At 47.3% G+C, this 19,720-nt stretch overlaps 1 protein-coding gene across 10 annotated transcripts in view; it reads left to right on the top strand.

The window, feature by feature from the left end:
- ARID1B (AT-rich interaction domain 1B) overlaps nt 1-19,720 on the top strand; it is a 440,857-nt gene that overhangs the window by 382,378 nt on the left and 38,759 nt on the right. For 7 of the 10 annotated variants that reach the window (XM_046004238.1, XM_046004234.1, XM_046004235.1 and 4 more), the window contains 2 exons: nt 355-483; nt 16,678-16,823. In XM_046004238.1, the coding sequence (XP_045860194.1) occupies nt 355-483; nt 16,678-16,823 (275 nt within the window). The remainder of the gene's footprint in view (nt 1-354; nt 484-16,677; nt 16,824-19,720) is intronic. The other 3 variants (XM_046004242.1, XM_046004240.1, XM_046004237.1) reach the window with 1 other exon arrangement.

Below are 19,720 nucleotides of genomic sequence, written 5' to 3'. Positions count from 1 at the left end.
TCTGCCTCGGAGCGGAGGCCACCCCAGAGTCTTGCCTTCCTGGGCCGCCCGCTGCGGCCCTCAGGGCGCTCTGAGGACTGCATTTTGGCTTGTCCAGAGTCAGGGGTGCGCTGACGTGTCCATGGGGACCAGCTCTGACAGTCTTCCCCATCTCTCTCCTTTGCCCTGCCCTCCTCCCCGCCCTTTTTTCGAGGAACCATCTCCGGTCCCCCTGGCAGGCAGCTGCATGGGACAGAGGCCGAGGCCACACTCTGTAGCGCTCACACCCACGCGTGGAGAGAACCGAAAGCGCAGGGGGATTCAGACTTGTCTACAGAACAAATCCAAAGAAGTTGTTCTTCTGTTCTGCTTTAGGCCACCATACATTAGGTCGCCTGCTTATCCCAGCCAGTCTGGGGCTGGGGGACGCCCCATGTTTTCTTCCCAGCACCCCAACTATGGCAACTCTCAGGCTCCCATGATGCACCAGCCTGACCAGTACGGGTAGGTAGCCACATACCCTGACTTGCTGCGGGACCTGGGCATTTTTTTTTTTAAACTGTTAATGACCGTGCCATCCGGCTGCAAAAGGAACACCCCAAACAAGAAAGCAAAAGACCTGAAAGGAAATCCATCCCAGAGGGGGTCGTCTTTTTGTTTCTTTTCGTTTGTTTCGGGGTTTTTGTTCGTTTTGTTCTGTTTTGTTTTTCACTCTTCTGGACGGTTCCGTGGTAATGTGGTGGCGCCCTGCATGCCGTCCCCAGATCCCGTCTGTGCATGGCTTTGGGCATGGCTGCTTCTCCTTCGTGCCTGAGAGGGAAATGCACACTCTGAGCTCCGTCAGAGTAACGAAGTCACCTCCCCTGGCGTGATTTCCCCCACTGTCGTCCTCGTGTTGTCTGGGAACTTGTGTTGTACAGCACTGTTATCACGACTGTGTTACTGTCATTCCCGCCACTACGGTGACCCGCTTCCACACACACCCCCGAATTCCGAGCACAGAGACCTTATTTGACAGGAGACTCACTGCAGGAGACATGACTCAGGTTATTAATAGGACTTAAGAGGGGTTTCATTATATCATCACTAAGCAGACGTCTGTGCCAAAGATTTCTGTTACTTCCTTCTCCCAAGGAGTTTTAGAATATTGAAGTCACCAGAAAAATGCAACCAAATCCTCCAACACAGAATTTGCTTTCTAAACACGGTGTTGCCATATTATTGTCAATTTCAACACAGGAATTACATACAGCAACAAAAAGTGTCTTTCTTCTTTCCTTACTACAGAGCTTTATAAGAGCAGGCTGTCACCATTTTTAGGTTAGTAAATGCTCCTACAGTATATTATTATTGAGCGATTTATTTAGTGAAAATATTATTACTGATATTGTTTTCCATATCATAACAATAAGATTATCCCACAGAGATTGAATCCTGTCCAGTAGCTGCAGTAGAAACACGCCACATTTTTGCTGAAGATAAAATGGGGAACAGTCCGCTGGCTTTGTTTAAAGATTAAACGTATACAACTATGCTTTCACGACTTGTGAATACGTAACACAGACAGCCTTCCACTAGTTTTATATTTGGGATACATTTATTTAGACAGCAAGAGCAAATGATAATTTTGCAGGCGGGAGTTCTAAATCCTGTAAACATGGTCCTAGATGTGGGCCAACAAATAAAGAATTTTGTACACATAATCCTAAAAGCGAAATAATAAATGTAGAATTAGGTAAACATAATTCTTTGGGGACCTTGTCTTTTCCTCTTTTCCTCCTCTCTCGTGGTACCTTCAAGGTCAGTCCATGAGTCAGTAGGAAAATAACAGTGGGGAGAGGGAGGCATTCATCATCAGCTGCTAATCCATAGGATCTGTCCCTCACCAACTCTGGAGTTCTATTTAGTCCCACAAAGCTAGTTTGGCTGTGCCTTGCCAAGCCACATTAAGCAGCTGTGTAAAATGAATTTAAATGGCATGCATCAGAGTAAAATCTCTTCCACTGGGGCAGAAAATCAATGTAGGCTAACCAGCACGAGAAGATCTAATCTGCGTTTCAGCCAACAGCATCCGCATAGCTTCCTTAGAACACAACACCTCCTCCTTAATTAAAAATAAGAACAAGAAAGATGTTGGAGTTTTTCTTTGTAAATCTTGTAAAGGACACTTGGCAAAGGCTCGTCTTTACGGCCCCATCCCTGTGAGCTCAGAATTTTGCCTTTTTATGTCTACAGCGTTCTTTCTAAAAAAGAAAGAAAAGAAAGTTTTATTTCTATTTTAAATCTTCCTTCCTTTGCCCTTCGCCATCCACATAACCTGTTGTGCCTTTTTTTTTCCCCAAAGCAGAAGCTTGAGCGTGAGAAAACATGTGTAGTACATGTTTTAGTGCTGTGGGTTGAGAAATTTGGTTTTCAACGTGCTTTTGCTTTCCACATCTCCTTGCAGCAAACTCGTGTTTTTGCTTTTGTTTTTGTCGTCTTCCCCGTGGGTAGCCGTGCTGGGCAGAAGGCAGGTGGGCAGTTTGGAAAAACCCGTTCGCCAAACGTCGGTTTCTCCTGTGGGGAAGAAGTGGCCTTACTGAAACATCCTCATAGAGTTTGTTAAAATGCCTTCTTTCTCGAGTCAGAGTCCCACAGGGCCCAGAACCTCTGAAAGAACCTGAAAAAGACATATTAATGACAAAGGTAGTGAGTGTGTGTGCGCGCGCATACGTGTGCAATTAGACAGGAACAGAGAGCTGCCCGTGAGACATGCCAGCTTACGGCAGCTACGCTTCGGGCTTTCACAGCTCCTTGCAGAGAAGATGGTACAGAAAGCACACAGGTCTGACTGGTTGGAAGCCGTTTCACTAATTCCCTTTTCAAGGCTGGCATGAGAAGGGTGAAACCCACGTGCTGCACTGAGTAGGTTAAGGAACGTGTAGAAGATTTGGTTTTTTTTTTCCTTGTTTATCTTTTGAATATTGGAATTCCTTGTTTTGATTATCAGAGGATTTACAATAGAATATGGTAACTCTTACTGTTCGAGTACTAGATTAGCTCAGTAATAATGTCTAATCATTTGGAATCAGTAATTTATACCGTGCCTTTGTCCAGGATGCCCCTCCCCCCGCCATATACACTGATATACGTTTTACTCAGAAAATGCATTGTTGTGTTTAGTTTGTTTGGTTTTTTTTTTAAGATTTTATTTATTTATTTGAGAGAGCAAGCACAAGCTGGGGGAGGAACAGAGGGAGAGGGAGAAGCAGGCTCCCCGCTGAGCAGGGAACCCAACTCAGGGGCTCGATCCCAAGACCCCCAGGATCGTGACCTGAGCTGGAGGCAGATACTTAACTGACTGAGCCACACAGGCATCCCTGCTCTGTTTAGTTAAAGCATTTCTAGTTAAGGTGGTGCTCTTTTGAAGTACTGAGAGACAGAGAGGCGGAAACATTAGATGATCTGATGGGAAGCCGAGTTCAGGGACGGCAAGTGACTGTCACCCTCCATGCAGTTCTGATGGCTGTCTATGGCACCATGTTGAACGGAGTTGAGACATTGTCCGCAGAGGAGAGCCAAAGCTGGCCAGAAGATTAGGAGGGACTTTGGCCACTGCCCTGAAAGAACTGTTGCCATGAATCTGAGGCCACACGCACATGTAAATAAAATGTCCCTCAGCTGCTAAGTGTGTTTTGCCTCCGTCCATCCATCCGTTCTGGGCGGTACCTGGAAGCATCCAACAGCTAACATCCCTGCCAAATACAGCCAGTTTGTGGATTTGGCTAGATCGGAGTTACCCAGGTTTCTGCCTTGGACATGAGCCCAGGATGAAGCATGACTTCGGTGAACCAGCAGAAGGCCTGCCAAGCCACACATCTTTAGGCCAGGGTGTCCTTCGGTTCCCTGAAGACTGCCACCCCAGTGCCCCCCAGGGATCAGTTTGAATCTTGTCTTCGGTGACTTGAGGTGGCTTATGTCAGAGTTCTGACACAGATCCTTATGATTTTCTTCAGAACGAGAATGTTTCAGGGGTGCCTGGGGGGCGCAGTCGGTTGAGCACCTGACTCCTGGTTTCAGCCTGGGTCGTGATCTTGGGGTCCTGAGGTCGAACCCCACATCAGGCTCTGTGCTCAGCAGGGATGTCTGCTTGGAATTCTCTCTCTCCCTCTGCCTCTCCTGCTTGCGCTCTCTCTCAAATAAAATTTTTTGAAAAGAAGGATGATAATGTTCCGTTCTGCATTCCAAGAGGGTTTGGTTTCCATGACAGAACAGTAGAACTTCAGAGCTAGAGGGATTGTAGGTGTCATCCAGCCTCTGTCCCCTGAGTCCATGGTGGAGGAAACAAGTCTCTCTGAGTTACCTGCTCGGGACCCTTCAGCCAGAGACAGGTGGGCAAACCCAGCTCCATGTCCTGCGTGCACGGCTCTTCCTTCACTCAGTGCGGTCTCTCTCGATTTTCCCTTTAAAAGAAAGTTTTAGTTCTCCGTCTTGCCTAAAGGCAGTTCTCCTGCCAGAAACCAGCCATCAGCCCAAGCCTGGGTGGAGATCGTGCTTCTGAGTTACGGTCCGGGCTTCGGTTCCCGGCCCTCCCTGCAGTGCCCCTGTAGGGAACCACGGGCCTGGCACCTCCCCGCGCCTGCACACAGCAATGTCGTCGTTTCTGGAACCACATGCCTTGTGATGTGAAGTCACTGCTCGAGGGCACACGGATGGGTCTGAGTCTCGGCCCTCCAGTATGGCTTTAGCACCCGGCATCGTCGCAGCCAGAGCGTGGCTCTTGGAGGAAGGGCTCCGAGTTGGCGCTGGGACCCACAGGTGCGCAGAGCCGCTGACGCTCGCACAGCCACGTCCGTCTTCCCTGTGCTGTCCCTGAGAGATGCGCCCGTGGACTGGCTGAACTTCAGAAAGAGCCAGACTCACAGGCTTCTTAGTTTCAAGGGGAAAAAATGAGCAAAAGTGAGTCAATTTGGAAAGTTGTATCACTCTTGCCTGCAAGGGAACTTCTATACCGACTATCACAACCATGAATCTGGAGACCTACATTTTAATACTTACATCAGACCAAAAACTAGGGTAACCAAAATCAGTTCTGTTAAAATATTTTTGTTTTTAGGAGGTGCCCGGGTGGCATAGTCGATTGAGTGGCCAACTCTTGGTTGTGATCTCAAGGTTGGGGGATCGAGCCCTATTTCGGGGGCCCAAAGTCTGTTTGGGTTTCTCTCCTTCTGCGCCTCCCCCTCTCATTAGCTGTTTCTAGCACTCTCTCTCTCTAAAATAAATATTTCAAAAAATTATTTTTGTTTTCAGTGAAACAAGAGATTGGGAATTCTAACATTTTTTAACCTTTGCCACTCGTTATATCCCATGAAGTCATCTTAATCGTGAGGTAACTTGATCAGTGGTCTTCCTCTGCTCCACGGACAAGCAGTGGGTTAGCCTGTCCTCTGGGCTGTAGAGAGCCGCTTACGTCCGTATCTCATGGGCATCCCACATACACACATGTCTTCCAGCAACTGTCTTTAGGGAGGTGTATTTATAATTCATTTCCCCTGTTGCTATTTGCCAGCCAGGCTCTTCTTCTGTATTTTTTTCCTTGAAGCCAGTATGACGCAATTCTGCTGGTGGGCCGGAGCCACTGATGTGGAAATACGTTAATGGAGATGGTGCATTACAGTGTCAAAGGGAAGGGGCAAAAAACTTCTAAATGTGTCAAGACCCAGTTGCCATGGGGTCCACAGTCCTGAAGGGACTGTGAGTGATGTGTCTTAACAAAGAATTTAGCCCTTTGGATTTTGGACAGTTAGGTTTTAAAATAATAGCTGTGATTGGAGAAGTCACATTATTGAAGGACAAAGAAAAGATTTCAGAGGCTTAAGTAGAGTTTTTATTTCTGCAATTAAATGTAAGCCTTTGCATTATCATCTAAATACTGTGCTTAGTTTTTAGCCTCTTCTCCCTTCAGAATTTAGAATTGAGTATTCTGTTTGCATTTTAAGATTATGACTTCAATCAAATCTTTCAGAGTTTCATAACTATCGTGGTAACCACAGAGTATATTTATTAGTCTTCAAATCAAACAGTGGTAAAAGAAGGGGTGCTTGGCTAGCTCAGTCAGTAGAGTGTGTGACTCGATCTCAGGGTCATGAGTTCAAGCCCCACATTGGGCCTGGAGCCTACTTTAAAAAAAAAAATGAAACACTAATTTTTTTAAAATTTTATTCATTTATTTACAAGAGTGCACACATGCACGTGTGAGCAGGGAGATGGGCAGAGGGAGAGGGAGAAAAAATCTCAAGGAGATTCTGCTCTAAGCGTGGAGCCTGGTGTGGGGGCTCAACCCCATGACTCCGAGATCATGACCTGAGCCCAAATCAAGAGTCAGACACTTAACCAACTGAGCCACCCAGGTGCCCCAAACACCAATTCTTAAAAGACTAAGATTTTATATGTGTGTGTGTGTATTTTTTTTCCAGTTTAATGAGATCCAAGGAATCCAAGTCCTAAATGTAGAGCAAACCTTTCATGGATTAGGGTCTGTGAAGTTCCCTAAACAAGCGACTGTGTTGCCTGGCGGGAGTGGTACCCACCCCAGCCACTGGCAGGGGGAGGCTCACGAGCCTGTATTTTTTGTAACCCCCTAAGGAGCCCTGGGGTGGCCAGCACATGTCTAAGGCTTGGCCTTTGGGATTCCCACTCCCTGAAGAGAACTAGTGGAAACTCGGGGACACAGTGGAAAGTGGAAAGTCAGATGCCCACTTTGTTGTCCCTGATAGATATCAGAGGAGAATACTGGACCCGAGCCTCGGTTACTGGATAGCATTTGGAGAAACTAATGGGTGTGCAAACCTGAAACCCTAACTCGGGCTTTGGCAGCCTCTTGATTCAGGGCCAAGTTGGTCTCCCCAAATCCTCTGACTTTCTGCCCTCTGCCCTCTCAGACACGGTTGTCCTCCTCACAGTCTGCAATATTCCAAGCTCCCCACCGTGTCTAGACCTGCCTTCCTCATTCAGAGTATCTCCTGTCCATGCCCCCGTCCAAACCTGGGTGCTGTCCTCAGCATCTAAGGTGACCCGTGGTGACACATACAGTGGGTTGGGGCTCCCGTTACCCAAGGGAGCCTCACACTGGTGGACTGTACCCCTTTTTACTTGGCTAAGCCATTTGTCTGCATGTCTGACCTCGTGGCCACTAGCGTCTCTGCCCCACAGACCTCAGCCCCACCAGACCAGCTGGGGTGGTCCTCTCTGGAATTGGCTTTCCAGTCCATCTCTCCCCAGGGGAAGTCAGCACCCCAGTGCAGGCAATGCGAGCTCTCACAGTTACGAAAAGGCAAGGTGGTTGAAGTCACGTGTATCTCAGGGAGCAGCACCGGCCTCATCGCCACCCTCCAAAGCGTTCAGGCTGACCGTGGGAAGCACCCCATACTGCTCTGTCCGAAATTGCATCATCTCAGCCGTGTTTGGGGCTGACGGCACCAGGGACAACTTAAGTGCAGTGAAGAGGACCTGATCTGTGTCATAGTCTGTCTCAGTCTGGGGTTTGGGAAGCTTCGTGGGTGACCATATGACGATCGTGGGCAAGGGGCTCCCGGGACCCCTTAGCTGGTAGCGTAAAGGGCTGTGGGAGCAATTCCCAAAGGCTCCTCTTTATCTTGACCTTAATTCTTAGTTTGAATTTCACTTCCATGAATAGATTTAAAAAAAAAAAAAGAACAAAAAATCACAGCTACAGAACCCCATAAGGTTTTGTCCGTGGCTTTGAAAGTTAACTCTTTCTAAATGGCCTTTGACTGTTAGATACCAGGTAAAAGCAAATGGTGAGGAGGTCATAAACTAGACTTTTTGCGCAGCATTCAGGCTCTTCCTGCAACACATTTTACCCTAATTTTGAATAGTGTTGCTTCAGCAAATGAAGTAATTTTGTGGGCCAGTGCTGCTTTCAGCTCAGGAAATCTGTAAGAATTTTAGGATGATTTTGTTTTAAGTTAGAAATGACTGTACTGAATATTTCCTGGCATTAGAGCTGGGACAAGGGTATTCTCTGTTAGAGGGCTTTACAGAATATCACTCTAGCAAGTTTATGAGATGGAGATCTCAGGACCCGGATTCTTTCTCTTTTTCATGTGATAGACTGGCCTGTTTAGGTGCAAGAAGTCTGTGAGTGTGTACGGGATCTGTGCATTCTTCATGACCACATTCCCAGGTATCACTTGGTTTGGTTCTGGATGGGTGCTGCGGCAGAGCTCCTCGGTATTTGTCAAGCTGATGTGCACCTGTCCGCGGTGCTGGTACCTCTGACGTCACTCTCTCCTACACCTTGTGCCCAGGAAGGGGATGTCGGGGGGTAAAGGGTGGGCACTTCATCACTGAAAAGGAATAGCCCTGCTTGGGAATTACTCAAGATCTTTTCTTAGTGGTATCATAATTGCAAAATTAACTTTAAGTAAAGATCTCTGACATAACGAAAAGAACACTGTTTTCTTTCTGTGGGCGACCTCAATGACAACTGGTTTTCCTCTCTGGGGAGCTGTGCAGTCTGCATCTTACCAGGACCCAGTGGGAAGCTACGTGCACCTGGGGTCCTCCTCTTCCAGGGAAGAGACAGGTTTGGGGATCCACACCTGCACCCTGTGGCTTTGGTCTCCGCCCTGAGCCTGGGGCAGCCCATGTGCTGGGAGTCAACAGGCAGTCTCTGAAGGAAGGGAGACTTGCTGTTCATCTTTGCCTGATTGCCAGTAATTGTTAGGAATCACAGAACAATGGGCTTACCAGCCCCAAATCAACGTAGAGATGGAGAGAACATTCTCAGTTATCAGTTACCAGACTTCAGGCAGCCGAACGCTTTTTGCATTTTCTTCACACCCTGACAGGGAAGTCTCTCGCCTCAAAACCCTCGAGCTCTATTTGTTCTCCTGGTTGCTTTGAGAAAGAAGGTGACAATCCGTCAGCGGCTTTAGGAACAACCGAAAGGGGGTACCTGCATTGAGGCAGACAAGGACTTAATCTTGAAACTGCACAACAGGTGCGTTTTAGCGGCGATGCCAGGAACAGGACTGATAACAGGTTGGATCCCGCCGAGAAGGCTGCATGAAGCAGTTAACAGAAAGGGAAAAAGTGTTCCTGGTGTTAGAGCCTTTTAGGAAATCAAGATGGAATATGCAGGATTCCTCGGTGCATGGTAGAAACCGCCTCCCCAAGATGCTGAGAAAGGCGAAGACACCCCGGAGAAATGCTTGAGAGGCCGAGGGGCCCGGTGGGCAGCGTGCGTGATGCGGGCAGTGGCTGGGACACGCCAGGGAGAGCTTGTCCGTCGTTTGCCACGCACTGTACCCCCACTCCGAAGACCATTCTCGAGACCAGTGAACAAAGTTACCACAGCCCCTCTGTCGAAAGGGTCTTTTCATAGAGCTCTTGGAAAACAACGTTCCTTTTTTGCCCATTCTCAAAGGAAAAAAATAAAACTGATATGTATCAATGACCAAAGGGTTTGGGGAGTTATTCATTTATAGCTGCTGGAAAGTGATTAATTACTGCTGTAGCTTTGTGGCTGATGTCCTGCACTTTTCAGCCTTCTGGAAGGGAACAGACTGCCTCAAAAGGGATCGCATTCACGACGAGGGAAGATCCTAAACCAAAGACTCAAGAAGGGTTTTAAGAGCACAGGAAGCGAAGATGAGTTCTAGAACTCTCCCTCTGCTTCTCAGACTTGAGCCTTCGGCTGCCCACATGACATTACCTCTCAGTGACTGCCCCCTCACCCAGCCTCTCGCGCGAGCCGGACACCTGCGAGACACCTTAGTGCCCCTCTCCTTTCCGCCCAGTATCTCATTCCTCACCCCATCCTGTCAGGTGTGGCTCCCAGATGCCGCTCGGCTGTGCCACTGCGCTCCTGGCCTCTCTTACCTGCCTTGGAGCGACTGCACGCCTGCGGCCCCAGGTCCATTCCCGCCACCAGTGTGTCTTCCCGTCCACAAGCAGGGTACGATGCCTTTGAGACACATCTTTTTGGGCCATTGCTCCTGCTTAACAATCCCTAGTCTCTTTCCAATTGTCCTTTGTCCCAGCGTACAGACAGGAGCCCACAGAACCACAGGCCCCGCGGGACAAGGCCCTTGGTGTCCCTCTCCGCGCTCCTGCCCTCTAGTCTGCCAGCTGCCCCTGCTTCCAGACCCCTGAGCCATGGTGTCCTCTCCTCTCCTCACCCGAGTGAGTCCTGCAGATCTGACCGGAGATGAGGTGTGAGGGGAGAGCAGCAGGGACCGGCATCCCTTTCTCAGGGAACTTTCCTGACCTCCCCGACTGCGGGCTCCCCTGTGCTCCCACCTCGGCCTCCGCCACAGAGCGTACCTGCAGGTCGACGTGGCCGTCCGCTCCGGCAATTTGACTTGTTTCTCTGCTTGGCCCTCCTGTTGTGCTCCTCCTGCCCCGTCCCCTCCCACACCAGTCTTAAAACACTCATCTCGAACAAGTGATCGTAACTACCAATAAACAGAAGATGTTTCTGATTAACATTAGCTATTTCTGCCGTGTCTCCCTGAGCCAAAGGGGTACGGTTGTTGTTGGGGTTTTTTTGTTTTTTTTTTTTTTAATAACACGTGGCTGTGTATTTCCACAGGAATCTACTGTTTGTAAATCACTGGCACTTCTCTTCGTCGTCTTTGGTTTATTTTTTTTTTAAGATTTTATTTACTTGACCCGGAGAGAGATCACAAGTAGGCAGAGCAGCAGGCAGAGCGAGGGAGCCCGATGTGAGACTTGATCCCAGGACTCTGGGATCGTGACCTGAGCCGAAGGCAGACGCTCAACCGACTGAGCCACCCAGGCGCCCCATGTCGTCTTTGGTTTTAAAGATACAAATTGCCACTTTACCTTCCCAGGATTGAGCCTCTCACTGTTGAACCGATAGCATAGAATAATATGCTAGTGCACCTGTTGTCACAGGCGTGCGATGGATTAGCCACACCGGAAACGGGCTGGGGCATGGATGGCTGGCTTTTCTGTTTTGTTGTTTTGGGGGCTCCGGCAGTGTTTTTCCCGCTTCAGATATTAGATTTAAAATAGTTTTGACCGAATTTGTCCTCGGTACTGCCTGGGGGGAGACATGGTGTGAGTCAGGTTGAGCGTGCTCTCCGGCGATGCCGGGCACATGTGAAAACAGCTTCTGTTTCTAAAACATTGAAAATAGGGCATCGTGTGTAATGTTATGCATACAGTTGGATCTCTCTAAAAATAAATTCTGCTGGAACTGGGCTTTGCAACGATTAGGTTCCTGGTTCTGATGCCTGTTGGGTTTAGGTGGAAAAGTGCTCCAAATTTTGGTGTTAGCCTAATTAATTTTGTCAGTAAGCAATCTGCTGTCTGCATAACTTCAGCTACATCTACAGTGACCGTCCATGTAGAGAAAGACCTGTATGCAGCCGTGCCGTTATGTTCCTGGTGAACATGACTCAAGAACACTGTTTCCCTTGGATATGCTAGAACTCTTGTGTGCAGCTTCTCTCCACGTGGCTTGCCCCCAGGACTTTGTATGACGTGGCTCCCCTCCTGTGGCGCCTGGTTCCAAAGCATTTCTTCTCTCTGTCCCGACCCTTCTCGAAAGAGCTGCATCAGAATCCCACTCACGTTCAAGTTAAACATTTCACACTTCCCCGTCTGTCACTGTTGAGAGAAAATAGTGGTGATTGCTGAAACAATGTGGCCTAAATATTCTTGTAAAGCACCAAAAGCATATACAGATCTTACTTTAAATTTTCTTGTAGTTGATTTTAAAACAAGGTATTTAGAAAAAAACGTGCGGTTACCCTTTATAGCGTTTCATACTGGTGCATTTAACCGCTGGGTTCAAGCTGTAGTTGGAAGCTGTAGTCCCCTTTCTGCCTTCACTGTGAACCACTGGAAATGGTCACTTTAAAATTGGTGTTTGCTTCTGGGATTTTTCCCCAAAGCCAGCTCTTTATTGGCAGATGAATGTGTAATGTTTGAGAAATCTCCAAAGTGAATAAAAGGAAGATCTATTAAAAAAAAAAAAAAATCACTTGAGTGAGTGTGTGTAGACTGAGAAGCAGGATGAGGAGTGCTTTAGGGAAATGGGTGTACAGGCTCCACTTTTGAATTATTCTCCTTATAATAACCTGGTTCTTGTCATCGAGTGACAGATCTCAAACATTTATGTCTAGTCCCAACCAAAGGCCGATTTCAGTAAAGTTCCTCTAGTTAATCTGCGGGTCCGCGTGTTCAAGTAACAACCCCCACATCATGCTTTGACTTTGAAGAGTTCAGGGGCCGAGCTGTGCTGCGGAAGGCACCCGGGAGCACAGGGCCTGGCCCGTTTGTGCACGTGCCTCCCACACGGTCCGCTAGCAGCAAAGCACCGACAGGACGTTACTTCTGAATGTTTATTGGGTCCCCTCTGAGACGTTATTGGCCACAACCAGCACAGGTTAGGAACCTGTGACATCAGGCCAGCAGTAATTTGTAACAAAAACTATCTGAGCCCGTAGACCTGTAACAGATAGCCCAGGAGTCCACACCCCAAGGTCAAGGAAGGGCACTCTGCTTTTCCAGATACAACTTATATCTTAGGGTTTTACGTGGACGATGTTACCCTCGTTTCCGTTTGCATTTTTACCTGTTTTTGTCGTGTTGCCCTGTTTCTTTTTGAAAAAGAGAGTGAGTGACTGACTTCTTTGACTGTCCTGATGCCATTTGCAGCAATCTGAGTGTCGCTGTGGTCAGAAAGAGATTTAGTGATCGGTGAGTGCTGCCTCTGGAAAGGGCCCTCTTTTGAGGTCTCTGTGGTCTAAGTCACAGGAGTCAGCCCGGCCAAAAAAGCCTTTTGTCGTGAGCCCCAGAAACCCTCTCCTGTTACCCACACTTGGTGCCCTCTCCTGTTAGGCACGCCATGGTGAGTTGGGGCGCTCAGCTTAGTCAGAGAGGTGGCCATGTTAGGTTTCCTTCCACAAAACGAAATTGTCTCAATTTACAGCATTCAGCGGAGTGCATTGAAAGCCTTCTTTTTTTAGTATTAGCCCATCTTGCTTATCCAAAATTACCAACAGTCTTGGCGGGTAGTTTCCAAAGCAATAATGAATAGGGTTTCTTCTGCGATGATGGAAGGACTGGCTGTCTCCCCCCATTTGGACAGATGGCCAAGTGCTGTGCTCATGGCCACACATGGCCACACTGAGAAGACTCCCGTCGTTCTCAGCTGCTTCCCTCCTTGGATACCCGAGGGCCCTGCCGCACCTGTGAAACTCCTTCCTGGAAGCAGATGATCAGGAAGCCCAAAGAAAAGCTCCACTTTGTGTCTGTCAGCTTTCTATAACTACAGGTGACTACAGTAGACAGAGAGGAAGGTGTACAGTGGGCTCCGTATGCCATTATCCGTGTCCCATCGAGTGCTAGCCGTGTTAGGATCCTGTGGAGAAAGAGATAGAGGACATGGATTGAAGCCGGCCTGAGGCATTCTGTTCCTGCCACCTGCTAGCTGTGTGTCTTCAAGCAACTTCTTCAGTCTCTCTGATCCTTTTTTCTTTCTCTGTATGTAAGCATATCCCACCAACCTTCCTTCGGGAATTTAAAAAATTAAATGTGTTCAATGCCTAGAAATTGGGCCAGGTGCATTTATTAGGGCCTCAGAAGTCATGACAGTTATTGTTGTTATCTGTCCCTGCGTGTTCACATGCAAAAACAGGCCCAGAGACCCAAGGAGATTTGCTCCCAGATCCCAGTGACTGTGGAAAGTGTGACTGGTGAGAGTCAAGACCCCTGGCATTTTAACCAGACTTGTATAACTACAGGCAAACAGCAAGGACCACTGTAGCCAGCGGCACGACACCTTTAATTTCTTGTTACCTTTAACGGTATTTTTTTTAACCTCTAATGCATATCTTCATTATCTTACGGTGATTGCAAGTGGACAGTGCAGACTTGGGGGAGAAATCCTAGATTTAGGGTTACCAGGAGCCTGCCTGGTGGGTTCTCTATTCCGATTCTCTTTGCCACTTGAGTTATAAGCCAGCACACTCAAGGAACCGACTGTTCCGCGTACCCGGGAGTCAGAGCACATGCGAAACTGAGTTTGGGGGAAGCCTGAAGAGGTGGCCTGAGGCCTGTGTACTCGGGTAACAACGTTGTCTACCAGTTCATTTACCAAGTATTACTCTCGTAGCTGGACAGGTTCAGTAGCTGCTCCTCTCGGAGACATATGTACCCCTAAGAGCGAAGACGCGCACCATAAATTGTTAGAAGACCCAAAAGAAAGTGCAGGGGGCTCTGATAGGCAGAGCCTGGGGCAGGCAGAGCTTCCAGGTGGGGGAGTGAGGATGGCCTTCGCAGAGGGGGGTGGCCTTTGCACCTGGATCTTGAAGGACCGGTCACCACTGGTTGAGACTTGAAAGCTGTCTTCAGAAAACCCAACCTGTTCCTAAATTAAGGACGCTCTTCTGATGATTTATCTGCTGCGCAATTGGGAGAGCAGCCCCAACAGGTGCCATTTGTTCTTGTTTTCTTTCAAAACAGGTAGATAAATGTGAGAGTGTCTTTTGTTTGAATGAGAGCACGTCAGAAGGGGAACCTAAGATACTTGAATTAACGCCAGCCACTTTCATGCTGGATGTTAAGACCTTAACCATAAAGAAATACTGTTTCCAGCTGTGGGGCAATGTATTTAGAAATATTTGACGACCTCGAGGTTAATCAGAAGCCATCAAATGCTCTCAGATACATTCTTAATGAACTGCAGTGGGTATTATAATCCTGATTCAGCAGTCTGTAGTTATTCCAAATGGCACTTCAGTGAGCTCAGAATTCAAGGCTGAAGTAACATTCCTTTCTCCCAGAGCCACACCCACGCCATTAGTCTTTCAGCCTGCTAGAATGTTCGTCCTGAGCCATCATAGAGTGTTCGTCTGGACAAGAATTCTCTGAATGGTTGATGTAATATTTAAAAGAAAAAAAAAAAAGCCCACTCAAACCCTTATACTTTGAATTTCCAAGCGGACTGTGTTTGAACTTTTTCCACCAGCCAGGAATTTGAATCCATTGAAAATTGCTACACAAAAAGAATAGTATATTGGGTTTTTCTTAAAATGACTTATGTTAATCTTTTAAAGAATCTCTTCAAAAATATTTTACTGTTATACATAGAAAGTCATCGGATGACAGCTTAATGGAGTCTGGGGGAGGGGGCTTGTACTCGTATTTCATTTGGAACAGATATGCCAAGTGTGGATTTTTACCCTTCCTATTAGTATTTCTCTTAAGAAGGAACACTAGTAGCCAAAAATTGGGAAAATTTTCTCAAGGCATATACTATTTATGGAAGAGAGCGTGAGTACGACAGTGGGGGCGCCTGCGGATTTTGTCACACTGCCTTCGTCTTTCTCGCTACCTGGTAATTCTCCCGCGAGAGTTAAAGTGCAGCGTAGTAGAAATCTCCCCCCTTCCCCGCCTCATTTCCAGCAGTTAGAGAAATGCCTTTGTGCCACAGGTGTCCCCTTCAGATTAAGAAATACCCTCTTCCCCTTGCAAGAGTGCAAAGTTTGTCTTTCGCAGAGCACACAAAAAACTAGCAAAACTAAATCACCAAAATGTAAGTTCATGAGTCTGCATCACAGTCGAGGAAGGGTGACCCTTAGGGACACTGTCAGCCAGTTGAAGCTCCCTTCCTTCCTGTCCCAGGAAAGCCTACAAAAAGAAGTAGAAGTCTGGTGTTTACTGTGTAAAGTTACTATGGGGATATTGGTGTGTGTTTCACAGTACCTAGTTAAAAGAATGCTAAATAACAGGGTTAAAGGGTTTTAAGAAATGCTTTTTCCCACATTCATTCTATCAGAACATTTAGGTCAAAGAAAGAATTTTTTTTTTTTTAAGATTCTATTTATTTATTTAACAGACAGAGATCACAAGTAGGCAGAGGGCGGGGCAGGGGAAGCCAGCTCCCCGCTGAGCAGAGAGCCTGATGTGGGGCCTCGATCCCAGGACCCTGAGATCATGACCTGAGCTGAAGGCAGAGGCTTAATCCACTGAGCCACCCAGGTGTCCCCGAAGAAAGAATTTTTAAATAACTTCCTCACACTGCCCATTTGATTTTCATCCCTTGACTTCTGGATTTTTTTTTTTTTTTAAAGATTTATTTATTTGACAGATAGAGATTACAAGTAGGCAGAGAGGCAGGCAGAGAGAGAGGAGGAAGCAGGCTCCCAGCCAAGCAGAGAGCCCGATGCGGGGCTCGATCCCAGGACCCTGGGATCATGACCCGAGCTGAAGGCAGAGGCTTTAACCCGCTGAGCCACCCAGGCGCCCCTGACTTCTGGATTTTGATATGAGGACACTAAGTAATGCTCACAGAGTCAGATCTTTTTAAACATTAGAAATTAATTTTGCTTGCTTTTGTAATTCCTGTTCTTATTTCAAGTTCCCCCTTTCTTGCTTACATTCCTCTATATAAATCATAACCTGGAACACTTGACATGATTCAAAATGTGTAATTTATTTGTGGAGTTTATATTATTTGGAATTTTTACACAGTGGATTAAATAAATTACTTAGCAGTAGTTCAGCCCCTCTTTCCGGGAAATAAGTTACTTTAAGCGAACATGAAAAATAGTGGCCCCCGCCCCTTGCCTAGATGCATTCTGAGAAATGGCTCCCCGGGTGACGTGCCGCCGGTGTCCGTGGCCAACATATGTATGCGTGTGCTTTCTCTTCCTACAGGCAAGGCAGTTTTCCCGGCATGAATCAGAGTGGACTTATGGCTTCCAGCTCTCCCTACAGCCAGCCCGTGAACAACAGCTCTGGGCTGATGAACACCCAGGCACCCCCCTACAGCATGACGCCCAACATGGTGAACAGCTCAGCAGGTAACCGCGTCAGCCCGGCGTTCTGGGAGCCGCCCTCCCCGCCCCCTCCTCTCCCCGTAGGCCTGCACAGGTGAATGACCCAAGCAGTGGGATGCTTGGGTCAGAAGGGGACACACTCAACTTGTCTGCTGCCTGGAAACTTGCTCAATCTATGTAACTGTTTCAAGACGTGAGGATCATGTATTTTGTGTGAATGATTTGTGTAGCCTCCGTGATTTTGTAATGAGTGGGCACATTCCCAGCGACCCTGGAGACTGCCTGCTCGATGTGTACGCTGAGTTCTTTTTCTTGTGGGGCATCATTCGAAGTATTGGAAGATCCCCCGACAAAATGATGCTCCATTCCGTGGGAGTTCACCTTTCAGAGGAGGGATTGAAGGGCAGGACCAGGCGCGTTGAAGTACTTTTTCACCTTGAAACACATATCCGGAAGTAGTTGTTCGTAAGCGCTGTTTGCAGATCGTCTCCAGTGAGAAAGTCCATATTATTTTCTTAATGGATTGTTTTAAATTTTCCATCGTGTTTAACGTTTTCAACCCCCTTGGTGATGTCAAAAACTGTTCTTACCAAAGCCCGTCCGGTGAGTGCAGGAAGGGGAATTCGTTTGTGGAAACAGCAGGAATGTCTACACCTGTGCCAAGAGTCCATGTTCTCAGATTCCATAGGCCCTGAACCACCTCCCCACGCCCCTCACTGCCCACTGAGGAGCGCTGCTCTTGAGATGGGAAGAGGCTGTGGGTCGTAGCGGACCTGTCACTTTCTAGTGCCTATTGGAGGGGCTGGCGCTGTCCTAGGGAGGATGCTCGCCTTCGGTGAATACCGAGCACCGTGTAGCTGGTTGTGTGCGCCCCATGAGGCTTCATGATGTGTTAGGGAAACACCGTGGAGTTAGAGGCCTGGCCCTTTCTTACTACCTTTCCTCATGTCCTCTGCCTTTTGCCACCCCTCTGACCTATGGGACTTTGAAAGGCCACCGCGGGAGCTGTTGTTTCTTTGCTCCAGGCTGGGCCTGCATCCTCTCTGAGCTCCTGACTTGTTGGTTTCCAGGGTCTCATTTAACTGTGCCCTTCCCTGATTACACCTCTTGAAAGTACGTGCAATGGGAAGAACGAAACTAGCGGTGAAATGGAAGGTTTTTAAATAACTAGAATAGTCCTTCCTGCTATTGGTCATTCATCCCAGCAAGGTGGGTGTTGTTACATTTGAGATGAAAGAGGACAGTCTTTGACAGTCTGTTAGCCAGAAGCTTCCCCGTACTTCTTAGCACGGTCCCAGGTAACTGTGTATTTGGGTTACGACATTACGTGTTCTGTCTGGCTCGTTGAAATAAAATTACTTCAGAGCATTGAAACTGCACAATAAATTTTCACCTACTATTAGCAGTACTCATTTTTCCCTTTTTCCTTTGGACCCCAGAGCCACAAAAATAACCAACCACAAGTAGATGGCACCGTGCCCTGCCTAAGAAGATTTATGTGTTCCTGGGGAATAACCAATTTAATGGAAATTCACAGAGAGGGTTTCTTTTCATTATTATTATTCAGATAATGCAGTTCTTCGTTACTTCCTGCAGAGGAAATCTGTTCAATGAGAGGCTATTTAGCCTCCCAGTCTAATATGGGCTAGTAAAATTTTTTTATTGCGTTGTGTATTTCAAAACATTGAATTTTTAAGAATTTAGACACTTATCAAATTTTCCTCTACACATTTAGGAGATTTTATTCCAGCTCTATACGTCAAATGCTCCCTGATAGAAAGTAGTCATCTAGCTAGCACATCCAAAGAATATTGAGTTAGCATATATTGTGTGTCTCCTGATAGGCGCCCATCAAGCTGCCCTCTCCGTGTTACAGTCTCTGAGGGAAACAGGAGTGGCAAAGGAACCCATAAAGTTACTGACTAGCTCCTGATGGGCTTTGGTCTGAAGGCGCACTCTTGACTTCTTCTAGAGTTGGGCCCCAGATGGCTTCAATCATCATCACATCGTCTACTTGTTTTGGGCGCGTGTGGATCTATGACCAGTGGTAACGGCAGAACATGTTCTCTCTGCAAGGGCACTTTTGGAGAAGGTGCAGATAACACCCCTGATGTCCAGGGCTGGCAGTGGGATTTGCTGAACCTCGACAGCTTATGCAACTGGCATTCCAGCATCCTCTTTGCAGAGTTCAGGCAGTTGTGATATAGACGGGGTTCAGGGCCAAAAACATCTTCCTGTGTAATGACAAATTGTTACAGGCTTCAGTGAGCAAGTAATTATTCAAATGGAATCAGTGTGAGTATGAATGTGACAACTATTGCTTCATTTTAAAATGCAAGAAATGTGGGGTGCTAAGCAGTGGGGGGGATTTTTTTCCCTCTAAAGGAGCTTTTTTCAAAAAAATTATTTGCTTTAAAAGATTAGAATTAGATAATGCAGTGGGCAAAAGTATAAGTCACGTATAGCCTTGTTAAATACGCCCTTTTATAATCCTTGTGTTATTAGCTATGTTATACTTCTTTGTGTTTCCTTTTATAATATTCATTAGTTATATGCTTGTCTTCGTATAAACCATCATCTTCAGAGAAGACATCTAAATTCCAGAAAATCTATCTACCATCTGTGGTTCTAAGTTTGCCTCCCTAGAAGCCACTCTGCAAAATGTAGGGCATTTCCATCCCTATACCTCCAGGAACAGCCATATACTCCTGTAGGCAGGCCTTCTTCTTACACAAGACCCCTGTGGGATTCCAGATCTTTCTACCAACCTACCACAGCTCTGTCCCACAGGCAGTGTCCCATTGACGTCCTACCAGTATGGGGAAGACTAGCTCCGTTAGCCCTCACAGAGGAAAAAAGGCAAGCTCATTACGACGGGATTGACAGCTTCCTTTGGTGTTCTCAAAAATCAAGAACCACGT

Source organism: Meles meles, chromosome 5 (assembly GCF_922984935.1).
Source record: "Meles meles chromosome 5, mMelMel3.1 paternal haplotype, whole genome shotgun sequence".
Classification (NCBI taxonomy): domain Eukaryota; kingdom Metazoa; phylum Chordata; class Mammalia; order Carnivora; family Mustelidae; genus Meles; species Meles meles.
Note: the sequence above shows the minus strand (reverse complement) of the source record. Positions and strands in the feature narration are given on the sequence as shown.